General features: G+C 44.4%; 11 protein-coding genes across 11 annotated transcripts; 6 read left to right on the forward strand and 5 right to left on the reverse strand.

Moving 5' to 3' along the window:
- Nucleotides 1–522: 522 nt before the first annotated feature.
- N7483_003841 (alpha/beta fold hydrolase) lies at nt 523–1,347 on the forward strand (the record flags this gene model as incomplete). Its single annotated transcript, XM_057087278.1, has 1 exon — nt 523–1,347. One exon carries the CDS (start codon nt 523–525, stop codon nt 1,345–1,347), a length of 825 nt encoding a protein of 274 aa, XP_056947107.1.
- Nucleotides 1,348–1,561: 214 nt separating this feature from the next.
- Nucleotides 1,562–2,572, forward strand: N7483_003842 (uncharacterized protein; the record flags this gene model as incomplete). The annotated part of the gene is made up of 1 exon (XM_057087279.1): nt 1,562–2,572. The coding sequence occupies one exon, from the start codon at nt 1,562–1,564 to the stop codon at nt 2,570–2,572; it is 1,011 nt and encodes a 336-aa protein (XP_056947108.1).
- A 341-nt stretch (nt 2,573–2,913) lies between these two features.
- On the reverse strand, nt 2,914–4,292 carry N7483_003843 (legume-like lectin family protein; the record flags this gene model as incomplete). Its single annotated transcript, XM_057087280.1, has 6 exons — nt 2,914–3,357; nt 3,433–3,693; nt 3,780–3,861; nt 3,930–4,000; nt 4,110–4,133; nt 4,197–4,292. The coding sequence occupies 6 exons, from the start codon at nt 4,290–4,292 to the stop codon at nt 2,914–2,916; spliced, it is 978 nt and encodes a 325-aa protein (XP_056947109.1).
- Nucleotides 4,293–4,904: 612 nt separating this feature from the next.
- On the reverse strand, nt 4,905–6,086 carry N7483_003844 (uncharacterized protein; the record flags this gene model as incomplete). Its single annotated transcript, XM_057087281.1, has 1 exon — nt 4,905–6,086. The coding sequence occupies one exon, from the start codon at nt 6,084–6,086 to the stop codon at nt 4,905–4,907; it is 1,182 nt and encodes a 393-aa protein (XP_056947110.1).
- A 1,929-nt stretch (nt 6,087–8,015) lies between these two features.
- Nucleotides 8,016–8,842, reverse strand: N7483_003845 (uncharacterized protein; the record flags this gene model as incomplete). Its single annotated transcript, XM_057087282.1, has 3 exons — nt 8,016–8,383; nt 8,440–8,529; nt 8,587–8,842. 3 exons carry the CDS (start codon nt 8,840–8,842, stop codon nt 8,016–8,018), a joined length of 714 nt encoding a protein of 237 aa, XP_056947111.1.
- A 2,403-nt stretch (nt 8,843–11,245) lies between these two features.
- On the forward strand, nt 11,246–11,791 carry N7483_003846 (uncharacterized protein; the record flags this gene model as incomplete). Its single annotated transcript, XM_057087283.1, has 1 exon — nt 11,246–11,791. One exon carries the CDS (start codon nt 11,246–11,248, stop codon nt 11,789–11,791), a length of 546 nt encoding a protein of 181 aa, XP_056947112.1.
- A 599-nt stretch (nt 11,792–12,390) lies between these two features.
- Nucleotides 12,391–12,552, forward strand: N7483_003847 (uncharacterized protein; the record flags this gene model as incomplete). Its single annotated transcript, XM_057087284.1, has 1 exon — nt 12,391–12,552. The coding sequence occupies one exon, from the start codon at nt 12,391–12,393 to the stop codon at nt 12,550–12,552; it is 162 nt and encodes a 53-aa protein (XP_056947113.1).
- A 1,311-nt stretch (nt 12,553–13,863) lies between these two features.
- On the forward strand, nt 13,864–14,418 carry N7483_003848 (uncharacterized protein; the record flags this gene model as incomplete). Its single annotated transcript, XM_057087285.1, has 1 exon — nt 13,864–14,418. One exon carries the CDS (start codon nt 13,864–13,866, stop codon nt 14,416–14,418), a length of 555 nt encoding a protein of 184 aa, XP_056947114.1.
- A 384-nt stretch (nt 14,419–14,802) lies between these two features.
- Nucleotides 14,803–15,609, reverse strand: N7483_003849 (uncharacterized protein; the record flags this gene model as incomplete). Its single annotated transcript, XM_057087286.1, has 1 exon — nt 14,803–15,609. The coding sequence occupies one exon, from the start codon at nt 15,607–15,609 to the stop codon at nt 14,803–14,805; it is 807 nt and encodes a 268-aa protein (XP_056947115.1).
- Nucleotides 15,610–20,535: 4,926 nt separating this feature from the next.
- On the forward strand, nt 20,536–21,418 carry N7483_003850 (ankyrin repeat domain-containing protein; the record flags this gene model as incomplete). The annotated part of the gene is made up of 2 exons (XM_057087287.1): nt 20,536–20,678; nt 20,983–21,418. The coding sequence occupies 2 exons, from the start codon at nt 20,536–20,538 to the stop codon at nt 21,416–21,418; spliced, it is 579 nt and encodes a 192-aa protein (XP_056947116.1).
- A 188-nt stretch (nt 21,419–21,606) lies between these two features.
- N7483_003851 (uncharacterized protein) lies at nt 21,607–22,149 on the reverse strand (the record flags this gene model as incomplete). Its single annotated transcript, XM_057087288.1, has 1 exon — nt 21,607–22,149. The coding sequence occupies one exon, from the start codon at nt 22,147–22,149 to the stop codon at nt 21,607–21,609; it is 543 nt and encodes a 180-aa protein (XP_056947117.1).
- Nucleotides 22,150–22,830: the final 681 nt, after the last annotated feature.

Raw genomic sequence — 22,830 nt, forward strand, 5'->3', positions numbered from 1 at the left:
AACGCCAGAATTCCCAGGCACATAACACCAGGTCATATTTTTGAATACTTCTAAACTAATCCATCCACTCTTAATTTATTAACTTAAACTTGATACTAGTAATAGCAGTTGACTCTTAACTTCTTTTACCTATAATCATAATTAGTTAATTGAGATATATAGTATTATTAATAAAAGATAATTATACTAAAAGGTTCTAGTGGACATGGTAGTACTACTAGGGACTAGTACTAGCATTGAACTACTAGTATCCACATGTAAGTATGATGCTAAATTTCAAGTTCTTAAAATCTTTAATTCTGTATATAGATTATCTACTCTCCTCCGGAGTCCAAGCCTAAGTCCTTAGAGAATCATGCTAGTAAGTCAATTTGGCCCCAATCTCACCACAACCCGTGCCAGTGCTTACTCAAGTGCTCCAGGTCCTTATTTAAAAGTTTTGAGATCTCCTGAATATCAGCAAATTGAACCTTCCCTGTTTACTCTGCTCATGACTCCTACATATCCTCCACAAAACTACTCATGACAGCCTCCACTCCACCCAAGCCCACCGAGGCCCAACTTGAACCACCACCAGAGCTCTTTTACCAAGTGCACAATCCAACCGGCAAAGAAACAATACTCCTAATCCATGGTGCCTGCGGAAGCAGCATCGAATGGAGAGAAGTGATCCCAGCCCTAATCGAAAAAGATTATCACATCCTCGCACCCGATCTACCCTCGCACGGAAACTCAATCTCCATCCAACCTTTCACAGTCGAGTACTCCGCCAAATTGATCATAAACCTCATCACAAAGTACGGCAAAAATGGTCGCGCCCATGTGGTAGGACTAAGTCTAGGCGCACATATAACTGCCTGCACCGCCGAACAAGCCGCTCCGGGTACAATCGTATCTATAATTGCAGCTGGATACAATACCATCCCGCGATCGCGCTACCTGGTTTCGCTACTTGTGCCAGCAAGCTACGTCTTACACCACTTGATTAATTTTGCGCAGGGTCCCTCGAAGGAGGTGACGCAGGTGCTTAATGGGGAGGCGTCGTATGGGTTGATTGCGGAGGTTGCGCGGGTAATCTTCCAGCCGAGGGTGCTTGGGGAGATCCCGGTGAAGTCTTTGGTTATTTGTGCGGGCTCCAAGGATAGTTGGATTGCGAGAGATAAGCCTGAGAGCTCGAAGAAGCTGTTTGAGATGGTGGTTGGGGGGAAAGAAAGTGGGAGTCGGGTTGTGGTGCATTATGGGATTAGACATGCGTGGCATATACTGGTACCGGAGTTGTTTAGTCAAACGATTTTGAATTGGGTTGAAGGAGCGCCACTTGATTCTGGGTTTGAGGATATTGAATAGGGAATTGGAATTATGGAGTTTTGTATATAATGGCATGGAATTTATTCTTCAATCTTCAACCTTACTTTGTTGACGCTGATATAGATCGCGATAAGATAAGAACACTGACTAAGACATCATCGCACCTGCCCAGGACTTTCTAGTTTCATACAATCACTTCACCTCTAGATCTTCATGCCAGGGAATCATATCCCAGTATAAGAAACTCTCTAGCATGGAGAACATGGAGGGCACCACATCCTCATCTCAGAGGGAAAACATGTCAACATCAAAGGAAGACGACTACAACCAAACCCGCAAAGGCAAATTCCGTTTCAAGAGCAGCAAAAGCTCGCGTTCAAGACACTCCTCCTCAGACCGAAACCCCAAAAGATCGCATAGCCCAGTCGATCAATCGAAAGAACGCTCTTACAAAAAGCGCCCAAGTCACCGATCCACAAAAACCCACCATCAACCAAACCTCAACGAGCACCCCACTCGAACGCTCTCTCCAAACGCTGCATTCCGTGAATCCCTCTTCGACGCAATGGGCGATGACGAAGGAGCCGAATACTGGCAAGGAGTCTATGGCCAACCAATACACACATTCGCCGTCCCTCAAGTCGAAGGAGCAACTGGGGAACTAGAACAAATGGACGAAGAAGAATACGCAGCGTATGTCCGCGCCCGAATGTGGGAGCGCACACGAGACGGAATGCTCGAAGAACAAGAACGAATGCGTGCCGAAAAACGACGAAAGAAAGTTCGTGAGGAGTCAACCTACGTGCGTGATCGTGAGCGCATGGAATTTAATCGCGCGATGGACGATAGTTTACGACGTGGAGCCGAGCGTAAGGCTAGAAAGAAGTGGGAAGTGGCCTGGGAGACTTATCTTGCGCGTTGGGAGGAGATCGCGAAGGTTGTTAGTGCTGGCTCGGGATCTAAGGATCAGGATTCGACATCGACGCCGACTTCGAAGCCGCTGCGCAATTTACTCTTTTGGCCTGTTCTTTCTGGGAAGAGACAGGATGTTACGTCGGACTCGGTTCGGGAGTTTATGAGGCATGCGCCTGCTTCTACGGATTTATTGATTATTCTTAAGACGGAGCGAGTGAGATGGCATCCCGATAAGATTCAGCATCGATACAGTGGATTGGGGATTGATGATGTTGTGCTGCGCAGTGTAACTGAGGTATTTCAGATTGTGGATGCGATGTGGAATGAGAGGAATGGACGAACGGGCTGAGAGGAGAGTAATTGTTTTGAAGACCTGGACTCAGGCTCATACTATCCTGTATGATTACTAGTAGGATTTCATGTTTAATAGCGTTTTGTTACAATGATACCCATATTCAAAGATTTTTCAGAATACTTCCAAGTTTTGACAGACTAATCATGACTGGATTCGTAAAAGAAAAGCTGCCTATGGTAGTTCAACACATTAAACCAAACACAAACATGCTATGCAAGACCAATTCGTTCGAAAGCTAGCTGCACACCGGGACGCGCATATTTTAAGAACAAGCAAAGGAAGGAGAACATGTTGATATGATTCCAAGCTTCACAGCTAGCCTCTAACTCCAAAGCTTAGAAGCGTGACGACCGAGACTTGGTACGGTAGACAGTCCATCCGAAGTAAGCACCAACAATAGCACCAAAGAACATAACAGTCTTGAAAAGGAACCAAGTCCAGCTGCTCTTCTGCTTCTTGGACTTGACAGTACCGCTACGGCCACGGCCACGAGAAATATCCGAGCCACGGCTACCACCGCCGTTGTTACGGCCAACAGTGTACAAGTTATCAACCTTGATAGAGACGATGTCATGGTTGTCGCTCAGCTCGCCAGTCTCGGCGGAGAGACCCAAGTAAGCGACAGAAGGAATAGCGATGTTGTGGTCCTCCGCATTGAGATTGAAGCACTCAACCCAGGAGTCCTCGGTCTTGTACTGAAGTTCGAGACTGAGGGACTTATCCTGGAAGTAAGTAAGACGAGCCTTGGTAGGGACGGGAGCGTTACGGAGACCACGAGCCTGAGAGATTCCATGTTAGGTAAAAATCGAGGAATAAAGCCCACACATAAACTGTACGTAGGAGGTAAAACTTACAGAACATCCTGCGAGCTCAGTACCCTTTCCGTCATGCGCCTGGTCGTAGCTAGTCTCACCATCACCCATCATGGCCATGACGTAAGGGAAAGTAACACCGGGACGGTTGTTCTTGTAAGTATCGAAGAAAATACCAAGACCCTCGAACTTGTCCGTGGATCCGAAAACAGGGCCTTGAGTGGCACGCTGCTTGGTGAGCCAGAGGGCAAAGCCATCGCCGTGCAGGGTTCCAGCACCGTGAATCTCGAATTCCAACTCAATCTGTAGTGGGGTGAATATGTCAACAATGATCTATTTGCTGATTGCGCGCCAATTCTTCAATCCAGTACGCGGCTAGGGCTGCTCACCTGCCAGTTGGTCGCAGTCAAGGGAACGCGGGAGAAGATCCATCCTTGCTGCGAGGCCCGGTCGGCCGTAAGACGAATGTATCTGCACAATGATCAGCTATTGCACATGAAAAGCCTGCCATATATAGCATTATAAAGGTATAATCATACTTGTCAGCACGGATCAGCGTATCTCCTCCGAAGTCGAACCAGCGGCTTTGGAAATCCGAATCAAGGTATGGCTGTCGCAAGTGTCAACAAAGGTGTTTCCCGTGTACGGTTCGGGCGAATCGAGTTTCTGATCTACTGGATCAAAGAGTCCAGTAGCGACAACTGGAGGGGCAATCATACCGAGGTAAGAGTGTGGGTTCGGAGCTATAAAGGCCATGATGTCAGTACCGTCTCGAATCTCCAGATGCGGAGTGTCAACAAACATACCGGAATGTTTTTGATGTAGGATTCATCTTCAGCCTTAACAGGTGCGGATAAAAGGCCAGCAAGGCATAGGAGGGAGGAAAAGATCGGGAAACGCATGTTTGTTAAAGTATGGCCCAACTGGGGGGGGGGCAGCTCAAGGAGAGACCAGGGGTGGAATGAATGGGTCTGCGGTGTCGCCAGGACCCGAGAACCCAGAGATAAAACAGAAAATAAGAAATAAACTAAACCGGCGAAGAGCGGAGCGAGAGAGCGAAAGCCGAGGGTTTGTGGTGGAAAAGAAAGCTGTTGGAAGGGACTGTGTACAGTTGAATGTTAAGGTGTCCACTATGCAAAATGTGGCGCAGCGAACTCTTCAGCCACACGGGATCTATAAGGCCATACATACTATACTAACTAGTTATTATTTACTACTAGTGACTTGTACATATGCCATAGGTGTTCTTATGTGGGAAAAAAACATTTGAATTTTATGGAAATTTCTTCAGATTATAATGAAATGGTCTATACTATGCAATAGATAAACTTGAAACGCCAATCATGATATAACTCCCCAAAAATGACAAACTCCCCAGGTATTTACCATAAAGTCGCTGACTCGCAGAGAGACACTCTTCTCAAAAGAGGTATGAAGTATACAAATGAAATGTTCAAAGAATGTGCCACACCATTTTTCAGACCAGCTGTTTAACCTTCTCATGCTGTTCTGATTTAATTCACGGTCTGCTGACGTCGATGCAGCTGGAATTGAGGACGCCACTTGAATGAGAACCGCTTGGGCTTCCGGGCCATCTGTTGCTTTTGCTTCGCATTCGTCTCAACGAGAGCTTGAATGGCAACGATGGTATCGGGGTGATCATCTCCCAGTAGCTCCTGTCGCAGTCTGACAACCTTGGCCTGAATCTGTCGGGCCTCGTCAAATCTCCCTTGGGCGACGTAGGTCTTGGTCAGACTCAACATGGAGAGAAGAGTATATGGATGCTCTTTACCAAGAACGGATCTTCCCAGTTGAATAGTTTCGAGACCCAGTCCCTCTGAATCCTCATATCTCTTTTGTTCGTAATAAGTCGCAGCGAGGTTACCCATGGCCTTGATTGTTTGTGGGTGATCTTCACCGAGCACTGATCGTCCACGGTAAACAGCTTCCACTCCAACGACACCGGCCTCATTATACTTCTTTTGTTGGAATAACACCAACGAAAGGTTTGTCATGGCAAGAATAGTGTCTGGGTGGTTTCCACCAAGGAAATCACGACCGAGATTGACCACCTCATAGCCGATCTTCTCAGCTGCGTCATAGTTCTTTCGTGCACAGTATGTGGCTGCAAGGTTGATCAAGGCGAGAATCATATCGGGATCAGTGTTACCAAGTGCAACTCGTCCCAACTTCACAACATTGGCACCCATTTCTTCGGCCTCGCGGTATTTTCCTTGCATGAAGTATGTTGCAGCGAGGTTTCGCATGGCGATGAGAGTGTGAGGATGTTCAGGTCCGTATGTTTCGCGCTTGAGATAGATGACTTGTAACTCGATCTCCTCCGCTTCGTCGAATTTCTCTTGTTCGTGGAATTCCACAGCACGGTGCTCCATCGCTTGAATGGTTTCTGGGTCTTGTTTTCCCCAACCGTTCATGACCTGAACAGCCTCCACAAACTCCTCATCGTCGACGTATAATGATTTTCCTTGCACTCTTGCTCGCATTCCCTTGAGAGGATGATTCTGTGGACGGAGTACTCGGGAGATTCTTGGCATCATCATTTTCGTGTCTTTGACAGACTTAGTGGAGTTCTTTCGAGGTCGAGGACGCGCGCGTGGTACTTGTCCCTGGTATCCATCTGATCCACCTTTGCCGGATGATGTACTAGTATCAGGTAACTCGACAGGTCCAGGCATATTGAAAACTGTTTAATGTTAATATAGGTAATCGAAGTTTAAATTCAGGAATAGTCCTTACCTTTGTGATGAATGTTGAGATTGAGATATTTTAAGATAAAAAATAATAAATAGAATAGTAGTAGGTAGTATAGAATAGTATATCTTTCCAGAAGATTTGAAACTTGAAGTTGGCGGCTATAAAGAGATTATTCAAGAAGTGGAATAATGTGTTGTTCTTAAATACCTGAACAGGGGTGGCCTATTTTAGACCCTTTTAGACGCGAGAAACGATAGATTGGGTATACAACCAACTCATTTGGTGGCTAAAGTTGTATCGTATAGCGTATTTCGTAGCTGGGGGCTGAATACGGAGGGGGCCGAGTCACCACAAGTGACAAAAGTTGGCGTTGAGCGCCCAATCAGACGCCGTGAAAAGCCGTGAAAAAGCCTTTAATGCAGGTCGTAGTTAATCTCCGCCACGTATTTTTAGTAATCTGAGCCTCTAACCTGGAAGCTTGTCTTACGGTGAGATGGCACAGACATTTTAGTACTCTTTGAGCCTTGTCTGAGCCTTGTCATAGGTTACCTCATGTGGATGAATTGCCGCGTTTGCGCATTCTAAACGATTTACGAGCCGACAACTCCACATCTTACTATCCGATCGACACTGATCGACTCTTTGGTGGCAAGAATGGGAGATGAGCTTCGATTTCGCATTCGAGAAGCGGGTCCTCTTTTTAAAACCCGATGACTTTAAAACGTCCTAAGTTACTACCTTGGGCTGTTGAAACGACGATCAACTGCCAATGTTTACATTGATCGGCACAACCTTGAGCCTTATATGGTAGTCAACTGCACCCCACATCATGATACGGGGTTCATGTTCTTATGAAAATAGAAAAGAATTAGTGTAAGAACGGGTGTTCTATGGGTCTTGCATCATGATTTACTCAGTGATCGTCTTCAAGTTACCAGCCTGGGGTGTATGACCAAATTCAAGTTTTCTTCGTTATTCGTTATCTCCTGGTCAACGCATGATCTCAATACGACCAGGATTTAATCCCAGGAGAATGGGCACTGGTGGGATCCGGAGTTCAAGTTTCAAACTTGAAGCCCCTGAATTCATAGTTTGCATGGGCTTGCATTAGCGTGGCCTTACTCCAGGCTAGTAGGATGTGCCGAGTAGGATTTCAGCCTTGAACCTTGGAACCGAACAGAGTTGATGGGCACATGTGCATACATACCAGGTAGGTGCTCATCAATTTGAATAGGGATTTCTCTCGAGTTTGTCAAACCACTTCGAGAGTCGAGATCGTAGGTCAATGTCTATTGTAGTGACAGTCGAGTACTACTCAAGTGCTAGTACTACTAGTACTACTACTAGTACGGAGTACAAACACAGTACTTTATCAGGCTGCCGTGTGCCGATTGGTCTAAAATATCTTTTTTTTAAATATTTATCTCATCGGAGCAAAGAAACCCTAAAATTCTGGAGTACACACCTGGCACTTGGGCACTTGGGCCCGTGGGATTTAAAAATAACTTCGAATTGTTAAAATTGCGGAGTTAAGCTATAGTTATCTAGTATTAGATTAAAATCCTAAATCCTGTCCAGTTCCCACATTTTATATTATTAATATTCGAATTTACCAGGGTCTCGGATGGCTAACTTCCGAGAGATCCATAACTTGAGATAGCACTTGAGTATGTGCATAGTATGCCCGCCTGGGCAATGGATTATAACTCCGAGTCGGACTACTCCGTAGTAATACTACAGACTAGTATATTCCGGACTCCGAATGAGACCGGAAGTTCAGCCTTGGAAGTTGAAGGATTAACATTTGAACTCATTCAAAAGGTTATTTGAAAATAACATATGATATGTAGATTCAGACTCCATGTGCCCACTGGCAGGTGCCCCATTCCATCACACCATAAAGAGTAAGACTAAAATTTCTTCTCGTATTTTAACTCCTTGAGATCACCAAGACCTTCAACCCGAACACGCGAGCCACGGACCTCGGGATTAGCAAGGACCATTTCATACACATTTGCAAAGTCCGATGCTTTGGTCACGCCATGCTGCACGGCATCCTCATCAACCTCAACTCGGAAGCCAAGATAAATTTCATTGAAACGGATGTTCGTCGAGTTATTCTCCCGGGCTGCGGCCTTGGTCAGGGGATATAAGGCACCTTGTGTCATAGCTGGCATTGGGCGAGTTGCGTCATCGCCTGATGCCCCAGTGCAGATGGTCCATGTACTGTCAGGATTCTTTTGCTCGAGAAGATAGCCAATGGTATCCCGATAAGCGACTAGAAAAAAAAGGTTGTTAGAGAGATATGAGGTGATGGAGATTTGAGCGACTGACAAAAATTTGCTTCGAAGGAAGTATTAAAGTTCCTTCGTAGCTGAGCAGTGGAAATGTCTTGAAGTGGAGTAGTCGCGTACTCCCCGCCAACTAAACAATATTAGTGAACATTCAAGTGTTTGTCAGGTCTTATGAACTTGAACTTACCGCTGGAGAATACGTGCTGAAAAGCGGGTAGCTTGCCAGCTCGGACTTGATCGACGACTCCCTTTACTCCCTTATCAGAAAGAACATTGGCTTCCACAAATGTGATCCCCTTTGATGAACCAATGTGCTTCACAAGCTTATCCGCGGAGTTTTGGTTGCGAACAATGGCCAAGACATTGTGCTTGGATCGTAAGGCAGCGGTGACAGCTGAGACGCCGATATTTCCAGTAGCTCCGACAACTAGAACGGTTGCCATAATTGAATTAGATCAAAGGTAAGACTTAAGTCTATTTATTTTATTGGTCAGCAATCTGATCTAACAAGACGCTTTACAAGGCGAGCCTCGGATGTATGTAGCCACCTGGCATTGGAGCTAACGTAATCCACGGCCGTCTCGGCCACTCTCCCCCACTAGAAAAATTAAACATCAAATATTTTAACCCAACGCCAATTAATTCAACTAAATATAACGATTTTTACATACATTAATCTAATTTCCAACCTCTCGACATCCACTACACCTAGGCTGAGCCCTAGGGGCTGGCTGACTCGGCTGAATAGGCAATTCAACCTGGGTGTGTGGTTCGACTGTAGGTGCTTCCACTGGCAATTCTCGCTGCGTGAGTAGCTGTAGGCCTTCTTCAACAGTCAAACCCTCTTCACATGGCACCTGCCTAGCTGATCGACTGCGCTTCTGTCGTTTCTTCTCATTTGTAGCACGTAAATTGGCGTTTCCTTGTGCTAGTAGTGCAGTGTTATGCAGCGATATATAGTGTCCCTTGATGATTTGATCTAGCATCAATTTTGATGGGCTTGGAGGGCTATTTGATCGCTGTTTTAGAAGATCTTTAAGCATCAAAGCTTGCTTCTGTAGCTGAATCATAGTTCTAGGTGTTTTGGGTGTAAATTGACTAGATCTGCTGCTTGGTCGGCTGTTTGGTGGTGTAGGTGTTCGTAGAAAAATATTTAACTTAGAAAGAACCTTTTTAGCATTTATCGGTACTAAACCAGTAGCTAAAAAGCTGTTCTGGATAGTATTTTGCTGAAAAGCCTCAACATGTGTGCGTTGGAAATCAGCTAAGAAATCAAGCTTGTTGATATAGTTATAGCCTATACGTGTAAGGTTGCTTATAAAACAACTATATGTACGTTTTAACACTATAAAATAACCAATACCTTGTGGTTATAATAGATGTGATGAATATGCTGGTATATGGAGTGGGATAATATTATTCGCTAAGTAGAGACGGTTAAATTGAGGCATAAGATGGCTACCATGGCTATCAAGTATTAATAGCCGAAATCGACCATGGATATATGAATTTGTTAATGGAACAAATAGCTTTTTTTAGCTATTGTAAATTAATCTCATTAGTAGTCTAGCTATTAGCTAAGACCTCGAGTCGCTAGTTTTTGGTAGGTTATTAAACCAACTAGTAACAGCAATCTTTCCCTTAAAAATCACACAAGGCGATAATGAATGGCTAAGCCATCTGCATAGATAGCTTTAATTGCCGTTACCTATTCACGGTTTCCAGGCTGTAAATAGTGCGCCGGCCATAGTATTCTTGTCGTGTAACAACCGTCTATGTTGAAATAAGGCCTATCGCAAAGCCTATCTCATCAAAGTTATAGATATCTTCAGGTTGGATCCCGTTCCCATCGATAACTTGTTGTACAGTTGTAAACTATGCTTGAATTGATTTAGGGTCTTCATTTAGAGCACGTTGGTAGTCATATCGCTTAGAGACACGTGTTTGAATCTCATCACGTCGATTGATAAATGTTGATGGCCAGTTCTTGCTGGCTGTAGGTGGGGGGTGGCTACCGCGTGTAGCCAGTAGGATATTAGCCATTTCTCGCATAGTAGACAGCCTAGGCGCTGCGCCACGTGTATCCATAGAGATAATCCATTCAACAAGTGCGTCCTCTTCTAACTGTGTTAATTTAGAGCAAGAACGATGAGAATCAACGCGTGGAAGCCTTCCAGCCAAACGCGCGTGTAGTGTAGTGTAGGGTATTCCATAAAGCTTTGTGGCTGCGCGAATAGACTTGATTCGGCCGTTTTGAATATTGTCAAGGGCTAATAAGATCTTGCCCTCTGGGTTGGCATTTTTTTCGGCCGAAATATTGCGAGCTGGCGGCATGGTAGGTGTTTGAATTGGGTAGGATGATTGAAAGACGCGATTTTGGGTGGGGTGACCCGTTAGACCGGGAATCACGTTACTGGTAGAAATCCCGTAGCTGAGGATTTTGTTCCTTTGCTTTTTGCTAGGCTTTCTTTTTTATCCAGCCAGGCTGCACCCGGAACTCCTCCCAAAGAAAGAGTGCCATCTCTTTGACAAATAGGCCAGGCTTTTCGGCGAGGTGGTTGCAAAGGGCGTCTAGCATTATAGCGTCGGGCTCACGCGACAAGACAGTGAAAATTTGGGATACGAGCATAGATGGACTATACCCGAATTATAGATCACACCAGTCTGGTCTGGTCAGAACTATGGGTTTTTTACACAACGGTCGGCTGCTAGCATTCAGCTCTCACGACAAGACTATCAATATTTGGGATGTGAGCACTGGCAATATAATCACAGTTCTTCCAGCCGGCCCTGGGAAAATCAATTGTTTTCATTTTTCTTCTGGCTGACAACGGGACTATTACACTATGGGATATTGCCACAGGAAAACGCTGGAAAGCCTTTTGATGAATAAAAATCGGAAGCTGGTTAAATCACTGGCTTTCTCACCCGATGTCAAAAGTCAACTCTTGGTTTCTGGTCACGATGATGGAACTATCAGAATTTGGAACTTTGGCACAAGTCAAATTACGGAATCAGATGGAAAGACTGGGGCCAACCATGCAGACCGTGTGAGCACCAACTGCCCGGAACAGCCAACCAGTCAAGCAGTGAAGCCTCTCACGGATCAGGGAAAGGAGGTCGAACCGTCATCAGCGCCTGCATCTTGCCCCGAAACCATTCAAAATCAACACTTTAAGGAGATCCAGCACATGAAGCAACAGCATAAGATCCTTGAAAATGAGAATTATCAACTCAGCAAGCAAGTGGACTCACTTAAATCGGAAAAAGAATTGCTGCAGAAAGAACTCGAAACCTTAAAAGCGCAAGACAAAGAGTTGGAAGCCCCGAAACAAAAAGCTAAAGATGAAAGGGAAAGGCGCAGCCAGGCCTGGTGGTGTTCCATTCTGTAATTTTACTGCGAAAAAGAAAACAAGCATATGAGCCCTGGAGGTATCTAACAGAAGACAAGGCGGCGATCACGCCAGGTCGCCACAAAACTGCTAACAGTTGACGAATCTATTTTTTTACTAGGATTAAATGCATAGGAGACTGCAGTACTAGTATTGTTATGATGACCTATTCAAGGTGCTCAGCTATACCAGGCAAATAGTTACCCAGCAATGTTGCCTTAAAAAATCCACTTGAATTGAAACCTTGATGAGTTATCTGAACACTGTCCTATCCATGAGACGTTTGGAAACACCGAAAATCGAATCAAACTAAACCCAATGTTAACACCAATTTGGGTCCTGTATACTCTTACTTGAAGCTCCAGAGACCAATCCGTTAAAGGCAAATGAGTCATAAATGAATAAATGAATAAATGAGTTGCCCATGATAACGCTAGTCCAAATTGGTTTCGCGTCATAATGGACTCCGAGCGGAATCTCCGACGGCCCACAGTGGCTTACTCTATTGTACCACAAGGCTCTGGGCCTTTAAATGTTCAAACCTTTCAAATTTCAACAACATTTTGTCTCATAATTAATTTTTGCTTTTGCATTCCGCCATGGCTTCCTCCTACAACGATACTGGAATCAAATACGTGGAGCTGAAAGTCTTCACTTTCCAGAGCGGTGCGACCCTTCCAACTGTTCGAATTGCATACAGGGAGTTCAATCCCAGCGGAGAGAAGATTACACTGGTTCCACATACTTCCGTGGAAGAATAAACGGCACTCTCAATTTCATGAATGTAGTGTTGAAAGACCACCGAGTGATTATGATTGCACTTCTAGGCAATGGCGAATCCGCAAGTCCTTCCAATACAGCGGATTTTCCCGAGACCCTTGATTACCGAGACTGTGTTCACGCTCAGCATAAGTTGATCACGGAAAATCTAAAAATTCCCTCGGTGGATGTTGTTGTGGGATTCTCTATGGGTGGACAATGCGCATATCATTGGACTGCTATGTATCCTCAGATGATACGAAATGCGGTGATTATATGCTCATCGGCTCGAACAAGTCTTCACAATTATTAGTTCCTGGAAGGACCAAAGGCCGCTCTCTTAAACTCCGTCAACTATAATGACAAAGCGCTATAAGCTCAGAATATTACGCCAGTAAAGGGCCTATATACTTTTGGGAGAGTATATTCAACACGGTTGACAAGCGCTGAATAGTTTGAAGAAAAGCTGTTCCAAAAATGGGGCTTTGAAACTCTCCATGAATGGGCTGAGGCTGGAGCCAAGGGCTATGATAATTAGCATCCTGACGATCTGCTGGTTATTCTTAGAATGTGGCAGCGATCTGATCTGAGCCTTACTAGCAATGGCGATATGAGTCTTGAGGATACTTTACGTGCCTTGACTGCAAGGATCCTTCTCATGCCTTGTCAAACGGACCAATATTTTACATGGAAAGCCAGTGAGAGGGAATTGCAGTTTTTGAAGAATGGAGAACTCGCTGTTATCCCTTCCAATTGGGGACATATGGGAGGAGGTGGTGGGAATGCAGAAGACACCCAGTGGATGGATCATAGGATTGCTACATTTTTGGGTAATTCTTAGCTGATATGCCTTTGCTTAAAATATATAATTTGCTGGCTACCTCTTGGATACCTTCAACGCTAATATAGGTATGGAAAATCACAGTCATGAGGTGAGCACTGACAGCCCTGGCTTATGTAGACTTATTGGGATCCCAAAACCTAACTGAGTATTGGATTTCTGCTGGCGATTCCTGTTTTCGATTTTCAAATTAGGACTTCCATCTAGTCTGGAGCACTTGGGATCCAGAAACACTTAGCTCCGCTCATTTCTTCTCAGCTACCCCTCATGTACATGCGTTCACTTACGTACTACAAGACAAACTGACTTCTTCATAACGTAATTCTCAAATATTACGAAAATGAGTATAATACATTTACAGTCCTTGTTAAGTTGATTAAATCGAGTCTGATTGTGATCTTTCACTGTCAATGAATAAGACCACCAATTCTACACGCGGGAAATAGCGAATTCCCGGTCATATTCCACAAAAATGACTTACGGGGCCTTGACATTGGTTGTCTTTTGTCTACTGCCAGCCCACGCCTATCTGGTTTCTCCTCCAGTTGCTCCAGCAAACATCCTTCACTGCGGCTCAACTCCAGCTGAGGCCAAAGCATTAGATTGTCGTTTTGACATGTTTTCCTACGCATGGTACCCCAAGCCATGCTGGGACAAGGAGCTGCATGACGAATTCTTCCGTGCCCATAGCCATGAGACTGATTGGAGAATGATGGACTATACTCCTGTAACGGCCGCCGAGGTTCTTACAGGAACATATATCGACCTTCGTCCAACATCTGGTCAGTTTCATGATTTACATTGCACATACGAATGGCGCAGGCTGATTCGAGCCCTTGCCAACGAGCGGCCTCTGGATAAGAAGCTTTCTGAATTTGAGCACTCGTATCACTGCTCTCATAAACTGTTGCAAAAAGACAAAACCCACCGAAATGAAACATCCGGTACGACCGCCAACCTTCTTTTTGGTTCTTGCGGGTTGACGGCAGAAGAGATGTATAGATTTGGGACCAAGGGAAACGAGTAGAACTAGCTTGCACATGTATATAGGTATATAAATGGAAGTCATCTAAAGCCTGAGTTGTCTGTCGCATTTTGCTTCAAGTTCCTTTAAAGGTTCCAAGGGTTCAAGTTCACGCACGTATGTATGTACAAGCTTGCTAGATTTTCTACCCACTTCCAAGGTTCAAATTCCAACATTTTGAATGGTCAAATGATCACTCGATGTATCAATTGATGTTACCTATATTCACATGCAGTGGATGAATGTTAACCTTGGAAATATCCCAAGGGTTGACCCCGAATATTTAGTTCAAATGTTGCTTTACACATGGGCATAAAATCGTAATCTGCGCATGTATAACTTGAAATGTTGAGCCTTGCAAGATTGAGCATATAACCCTCCGAGTCGCTAGATTATATCTGCAATCTCCCTCCTCAGGTCCTTTGCTTCTAACCCACATCTTGGATACCAAGGTGTATGTCGTGACACGATACTCTCACTTTCTCGCTTTTGTCTTGTCAATAAATCAGGCCCGCAATGTGCTGCTAATGAATAGCTCGCAGACCACTCCTCCAATGGCCAATTTCTCATCGCTGCTCTTTGCACCTTTTGCCATCCATATGTGCATGAAACTAGATAGTATTCCCATGTTGCGAACACCTCTTTGCCATTCATGAGGAGCTCAGAATCTGTAGAGGATGCTGTGCCTAGCGCATAGTTTTCTATTGCGGAAAAAGGCAGCATAGTGTACTTTGAAGACCCCAGTGGAAGCGGGGAGCTGGAACTGGAAAGGGTGTAGAATGCTGGAGAGCCTTCTAGCTGAGACTTCAAAGTCGTCAGGCTCTCATTGTAAAGTTGCAAGTCCGTACATTCTGGTGGGGTCCATCCAAATGAGAAAAGGTCGAAGAAACAATGAGCCGCGATGGCTTCAGCAGGGGTACTTCCGCAAGATGTTATATCTGTGCGAGCTTGATTGATACCGGTATTCTCTAGATCGTTGCCGTCCAAGTTGTGGTATGAGGTTTGATTTTTGAGGATCCATGCTAGGAGCAGAACAATCGCGAGATACGTTATAATCTGCACAAGGAGAATGAAAATCACGGTCCTGACGCCAAAATTTCGGAGGTGATCGTATTTGGTCCATTGTTCAGCGACAACAGAGTCGTTATCGCTGGATTGTGAGTCCTCTCCGGGGATCTTCTTGTACTCGGCCATGCCTGCACTTGGGGATAGCTAGTAGTATCCAGATAAACTATCTTTAATAAGTATGTACAATGAGATTAGGTTCCAACATTGAAGGTTGGTATGTAGCAGGTGCCCGATGTCAATCCATAGAAGCTGACGTAATTCCAGCTTGCAATTTTTTAGTTAGGCCCTAGAGCTGAGTGAAGCATTCATTTATAAGATGGAAAAGCCTGGAATTATTGAATGGTCGATTTCATTATATTTCAAATGTAATTAATTACATGTGATCTAATCATGGCTTACGAGAGCCTACAGGTCGCATTAGTCCAACCCTTTCTAGAGTGGTCCAAAGGGCTCGGTGAACGAAAAAAAAAAGTTTTATTGAGCCGCCGCTATGAGCAAATATACTAGCCGTATTTGGATATAGCTTTGAGCTGTGCTAAGTCTAAGGTCTTTAAGAAGTCTTTCTTAGTATTGTGACGATGGCCGGTGGTTAGGGTCTGAAAACGTTGGTACGGCAGGCTGCCAACTAAGGTTCTACCTGACATGGCGGCATATTCAGAAATTTCCAAATTTGATCAGTTTTGAAGGATAAATATATTTAGTTAAGCATCAAATGACGTTTGAGGAAATTAAAGTGGACCCGGAATAAGAATTGACTACACATGTGCACAAGAATGTTGGCCTAAATGAATGTGAATGGATGAGGGCCTCAGACTGGGATATCTGAACTTAGGTATTCCAAGGTTGGTTAAAGACTTCAAAAATTGAATCTTTAGAATGGCGCGAGTGAATTGGCGTTTTTGGAGAAATCTGAGCTATGTAATTTCCGGGTGATGTGATCTCATCTATAACCTCGGCTTACGAGATATAACCATCCATGCATGGATCAATTGATAGACTCCAAGCCTGTTCTATACTAACCCGCCCCAGATTATTTGCGGAAATCTCACAAGCATGTTTTCTTGCCTGAAACAATCACTTTACTTTGGAGAGGAATCATTAACTTAGCATGGCCAAATTCACCAAATCAAGTGACGAATATGTTCGAGAGTCAGAAGAGCTTCTTCTTACAGAATTTCGTCCAACACAGGAGAATCTGGAGAAGCCAGCAAGAAACTATCGTTATTATGCAATCATAATACCTTGGGTTTTATGTTCCATACTTTCTGTTTTATTAACAGCCAGTCTGGGATTGAGATCGGAACCCTGTATTCCAAAATACTTTTGGGCACCTACAGAGATTGGTATGTCTGCCACATGTGCAGATTGATGTTCTTTTTTATTCAAAAACCAAGTTTGATTAACCAATTGTTACAAGAGCCTATAACAAGGGAACTTCCCGCGACCTCTCAAATAGTACGTTTTACTGCCGCACTAAAGTATAACGAGGCACACGAACTTTATCGCCCTGTCAACCAAAATGGACCCGAATATGTCGGGGAACCGAGTCCCGAAATTGATGCTGCCTGGAAAGATCTTATCGGAGGCAAGTCATGCTATTACAGCCTTGATTAATGATATATAGAACGAGGCTCATCGGAAGTTAACAACTCACATGTGCAGCGGTCAACATTTTCGTATCCGAAGAGGAAGCTGAATTACTAGGAGGAGGCTTATACTTGGATCCTGCTAGTGGTTTGTACATGGCCGAGTAAACGACCCCATCGTTCAGATGTTGTCTTCATTAGAAACTAAAAAAGACGTGTCACTAACAAGTATTAAGGATCACTGTATTCCATGATCTACATTGTCTAGTAAGTCCAAGTCTCTACAATCGAATTTGAGATGAAGGGTCAAGAAAACTCATTTTTCCCCCTAAAACAAGAACATGATACGCCAATCTTTGCGTTTGGACTACTACACCCCGGAGAAGAATATGACAGTATGGCCACCTCATTTAGGTATGTTGGCTGCCTCTGGAACCCTCAATCCATACAGAATTCATTAACCTGCCTTAGACCATTGCATTGAGAGCCTTAGACAGAGTCTGATGTGTACCGGGGACATGACCCTTTCACCGATCATATGGACGACAAATGGAAATAGATTTATACCAGACTTTGAAGTGGATCATACCTGCCGAGATTACGAGTCATTGAAAGTTTGGGCAAATAATCGAGATTCCGCGGATCCGGAACGCTGGGAAGAGAATGCAGCAAGGTTTCGTTCTTCCTTAGAGGGAGGAAGTTCAATTCATGGAGCTTTGGGAATTTCGAATGTCTTGTGGGATTAGTTTAGACACTGCTTTGAATAGATGTTACTCTAATTTCTATTCGCATCTCTCTAACGCCCAGGTGTCCGCTCCATGAGTCCATCTTGACGAAACTAAGCGAAGTCTGACTCTGAGCCCTTGAGCTCATTGAATAAGACTTTCTGTACTTCGACTAAGTCTTGCGAGAGCAAGGTACTTGGCCGTGGGAGATATGAAATGAAAAATCCGAGTCAAGTGATGAGCCATATCTAGGTACACCAAAGTAATATCCCATCTCGGATTCAGAACTAGTATCTAGACAACGCTGCCAAAACCCTTATCGGTTTATCTGTGGGTAGTAGAACCCACGTAAGCTACATCCATCTCTCGATAGTAATGGAATAAGTGGCCCACCAGGGTGAAATATAATATGAAATAGTGTAGCGAGCTTTCTGTTCTACATGTGCCCGCAGTTCTGAGCCATGCGCCTCCGCAAATGTTACCGCCTGTACGACACGGCTGGTTATCTAACGGCTGCGGACAGCCTACATAGTCACTTGCAGATGCCCACGCCACACGGGGAGCGAGATAGTGATACCGCTCACAGTGGCCCCATCTGGGTTAGTGGGGCTTCCGTTTTATGCCCCGTTTTCGTTGTCAAAGCGCAAAAGTTCCAAGGTTCGGTAATATACTAATCTTATCGCGTCAACCACTTCGCAATCCTAATTTCATCCGGGCTTTGATTATTAAAAGCTATTCCAAATGCCTCATCGCACGCCTTTAAGGCCAATTTGTGGAAGTATTGCATCCAATAAGGGGTTGAGTCCATATATATGGGTGAAGAATGTTCGGAAGCAGGTCAAAAATCTAGCCAGATTGCAGATGAACTCGGTTGCGCGTATACTACTAGTACCGTTCAATATACCTACTCTAGATTAAGATGCTTCTCGCAATGACAGTAAATCACTTCATGGAAAATGGCGCCGTACAAAGCTTTCATAGGACGTGAGCGAGCGCTGGTTCTTCGAATTATTCGCATCAATCCAAAGATTACATCAGCACCCGCGGCGAGATGTTAATCTTACAATGTCGAGCCTTCTACTCCGTAAGGTTGGAAAGATACCACCTGAAATTTCAAATACCGTTATTGTATTTCTGTTTTATAAATTATACCATGTGACCCTCCAGGGCCAGCACTCGCGTACGGGGACATAATAAATCGGGTAAAATGGACGATATTGGAAAGTGCTATTAGAATTACACCGTTTCCAGAGTCTTCCCGCATGGCGAGCCATGCTAGTCGGACACCCAAAAATGCTAAAAGGACACCCATCACCCAATTAGGCTTAGTTTATACACTTCAGGACCCAGCTCGCTGGCTAAGGTAATTAATCCACCACGCCGATGTACTACATAAGTCCGACCACTTACTGTCTACTCTGTACTTCTACTTTGTACTAAGCCCTTGGGGCCTTATACTGTGCTATTGCTAATACTTTACTTCCAAGGTTACTATTTTGTCTTCTTTTATAAAGCCTGATTTCTGACCTCATTCCTAAGCCTCTTACTTAACCTTGGAAAGGTTACTTACTTCTACTTTACCTACTAATTATGGTACTGTTGGAATGCCTTTACTAGTTTTGTAGATCTTGCTTCTCTTATTTCAAGTTACTTAATCACCCTAGTCCCTTTCTAGTAGGAGAAAACACTCTCTATATTTATAAAATAGAGGCTGTTCTTGAGAATACACTACAGGAGAACCATATAACTTAAGGCTTAGTTGTTATATTGTACTTTATAGATGGTAAGGATTCCCGCCCGTGGATGGATGGTACATCGGCGTGGCGGATTAATTACCTGGGCAGTGAGATATGTATGGGAGTGCATAAGCTAGGCCTAATTGGGTGATGGGTGTCCTTTTAGCATTTTTGGGGTGTCCAACTAGTAGTGCTCCGCATGGCAGTGATTACTCAATCCGGTTAGATGCATGGCAGCACTTGAGGTTGCCTGCTCGTCACTTTCTTAGAATAAACACTGGTTAGTGATAAGCTTGATTAGCGTATCAGGGCGTCTGGTAAACTCAATTAAATTAAAATAACTTAGTTATTCGTGCACGGATGTGACCTGACGCGTACGTTGTTGTTGTTATGGTTATGCTGGCATATCTTCCCAACCAGTGGGAACGCCCGCCGGGCGCTCAGCTGTACATTCAGCGGGTTACGGGTCGATCTAGCACAACGGACCTCGGGACCAAACCACCACTGCACTCTAGCGTAGCAGACGCCAGGAAGAACCCATAGGGCCAAGAGAGAGGAGAAGGTGTGTGTATTCAGTCAGAATCAGAACTATAGCAGAGGGGCTACTTATATTTTATAGTAAGCCCTGGAGGCGGTAAGAACAGCCTTGGAGAACCAAGGTTGGAACATCATGACCTCCTGAGGTCGGGACACAATACACAGAACCGCGTATGACAATACCACCTGTTCCTGGAAGTAGGCAATGGACCTCGTCAACCGAGTATGCGTTTTTTCTACTAGAATATGCTAGTATGCTCGCGTGAAACATATTCATAGTATCTAATAGGTGCTAGTCCACTGGGAGATGCAAAAAGGCGGGGATAGCCCTGGAGTCCATCTTTATAAGACCAGGGGTTTGCCTTCAATCAAAGGGATGAAACTACTGTCTCGTTTTCAAGAGTTGAAAATTGGTCGAACTTGAATAGAGCCTTACTTCTGCATATGGTCGGTCCAGCCAGTGACAACATGAATAACGTGGTTAGCGACAAGGTTGTAACTCCACAACACTGCCAAGTGAGCAGCACAAGACCCGAAGATCCAAAAGAGCGAAAACGGAATCAGAACCGTATTGCCCAGCGTACCTACAGTGAGACAACCCCGTTCACCAGGTTAGCTAGAGAATGACTAACAAATTTACGAAGGATACAATCAAAAGCAACGTCTTCGAGCTCTAGAGGAAGCCGTTGGACAATGCCTGGTGAACAATAGCGAATTAGCAATCACTCATGAACCTCCCAAAAATGACGAGTTTTGGTCTTTCCCATATAATGAAACCGTGACCACAAACGCGAGCTTCACTCCTTTGAGTCTGCCAGGCTCACAGATTGACAGTCTAAAAAACAAGGTAGTTGAAAAAACCATATCATCAAACCTCGACGATATGAATATTAATAACTTTTAGTTTATTCAGAGCGAACCCGTCCTACCTGGGCTGCCCAGCCCAGGAACCAAACAGAATGGGGACCAGACCGCACTCCACCGTGCAATTTGCTCGGGAAATGAATCGATTACTCGTCTTCTTTTAGAACGAGGAGCAAATGTTGGGAAACAAGACGGCAACGGGAAAACTGCACTGCATCTGGCCGTGGAAAGTGAAGATGAGCCTCTGGTCCGTATTTTGCTTGCGGGTAAGATAGACTTAAATGTCAAGGACTCTTTAGGACGAACTGCATTATTCTCAGCAGTCCAGAGTGATAATGAGAATGTTACAAAGCTGCTTTTAGAGGCATCCATTGATGTTAATATGAGGGACTCATACGGGGAGGTTGCATTGCATTTAGCCGTGGAGTGCGGATCGTTATCTCTGACAAGCCTTCTCCTCTCCCATGGGGCTGATATTGAGGCATAGAGTCAAATGTTGCGCGCTGAACAGAATTTGTCTGATATATGCCAGTGTTTTTGATATGGAGAAATACCTACCATCGATGAATATTTGGGAATGAATTTCTGGTATCAGGATAAAAGCGATTGCTATTGTTTTCATACTAAATCGAGGAACACCTATGTGAAATTTCTTTGATGGTGGATAGGATGATGTTATTTTGAACAGTCCAGATCATAAACGACACGGCCTGCAAGGGTTTCAATATCATGCCAGTGAACATCATCCTTTTGAAGAGCTTGTAGAAGAGTCTTAGCGCAATGCTCCATATGCGGATAGTCTAGGTAGCGCTGCGTATACTTTCCACCACCATGCAGGATTTGTGCCAGACTAAGGAACATGAAAACGCAATGGGTCAAGTGTTCTCCTCGTTCACCGTATACCGATATTTCGTTGTCTAATGCTTTGGTCCAATTGTTCTTATCAACAACCTCCTTTGTATAAGGATCAGAGTAAAATTTCCAGTCTTGAAAGTTGAGATATTCATCGTTTGCGTAATGTGGGCAGTGCTTAGGATACCACGACCACATCAATTGGTCGAATGAGCAACCACGTGCCCTCGCTTGTGCAGATGAATTTCCGCATGGAAAAACTTGGTGGACATTATTGCGCAACTTCGCATTTAGGTGCGCATGTGTCAAGAGAACGATGAACGCCAATATGGCGATTCCGCAAGCTGTAGCAATAACCAAGGCCATATTTCCTTTTCTAGGCGCCGGAAATACTAGTAGGTCTTGACCCCGCCCGGCTTCATTATGTTCCTCAGCACTGGCAACTGAAGTTTGACCTAAGTCGTTGTCGACATTGCCTGACCCAAGCCTGCTGTATGACAGTTTCCATCTCAAGAACATATTTCCAGAAATACTTCCAGAAGTCAAGCGTGCACAGGTAAAATAGTAGCCAAATCCTCTCGAAGCTGCACATATAATTAGAGAATTCGACTCCAAATCCTTTGAAGAATGATCAACATACCAGCACCGTGACTTGAGAGATGACGGGATCTTTCTCTAGTCTCTTAACAAATGTCATAAAACCCCACAACAGAGGCTCCCAAGTAGACCAAGAAAGCAGATAAACATTCAACTGGCATGTCATGGATGAATTATAGCCAGGAGAGGATAGTATGTAGACAAGGTTTGATGGATCTACTAGGCTAAACAAGGATATAACGTAAGATACTGTCAACGTGCTGCCAGATGGGGCACATGCACAGACGTCGTTGAGCAGCGCAATTGTTCCCTCTTGGTCCGTATTCTAACATTTGAACTCATTATTCTGAATTTTCAGCTAGCTTATGTGATAATCCGTGTATACTAATCGTTCGTTACGAGTATTACACCCAGACTTACTCAGGGATGATATAATATCCGTAGATAAAG

Source organism: Penicillium malachiteum (genome assembly GCF_028827825.1).
Source record: "Penicillium malachiteum strain IBT 17515 chromosome Unknown utg000002l:1.0-8849297.0:1.0-8852440.0, whole genome shotgun sequence".
Taxonomy (NCBI): domain Eukaryota; kingdom Fungi; phylum Ascomycota; class Eurotiomycetes; order Eurotiales; family Aspergillaceae; genus Penicillium; species Penicillium malachiteum.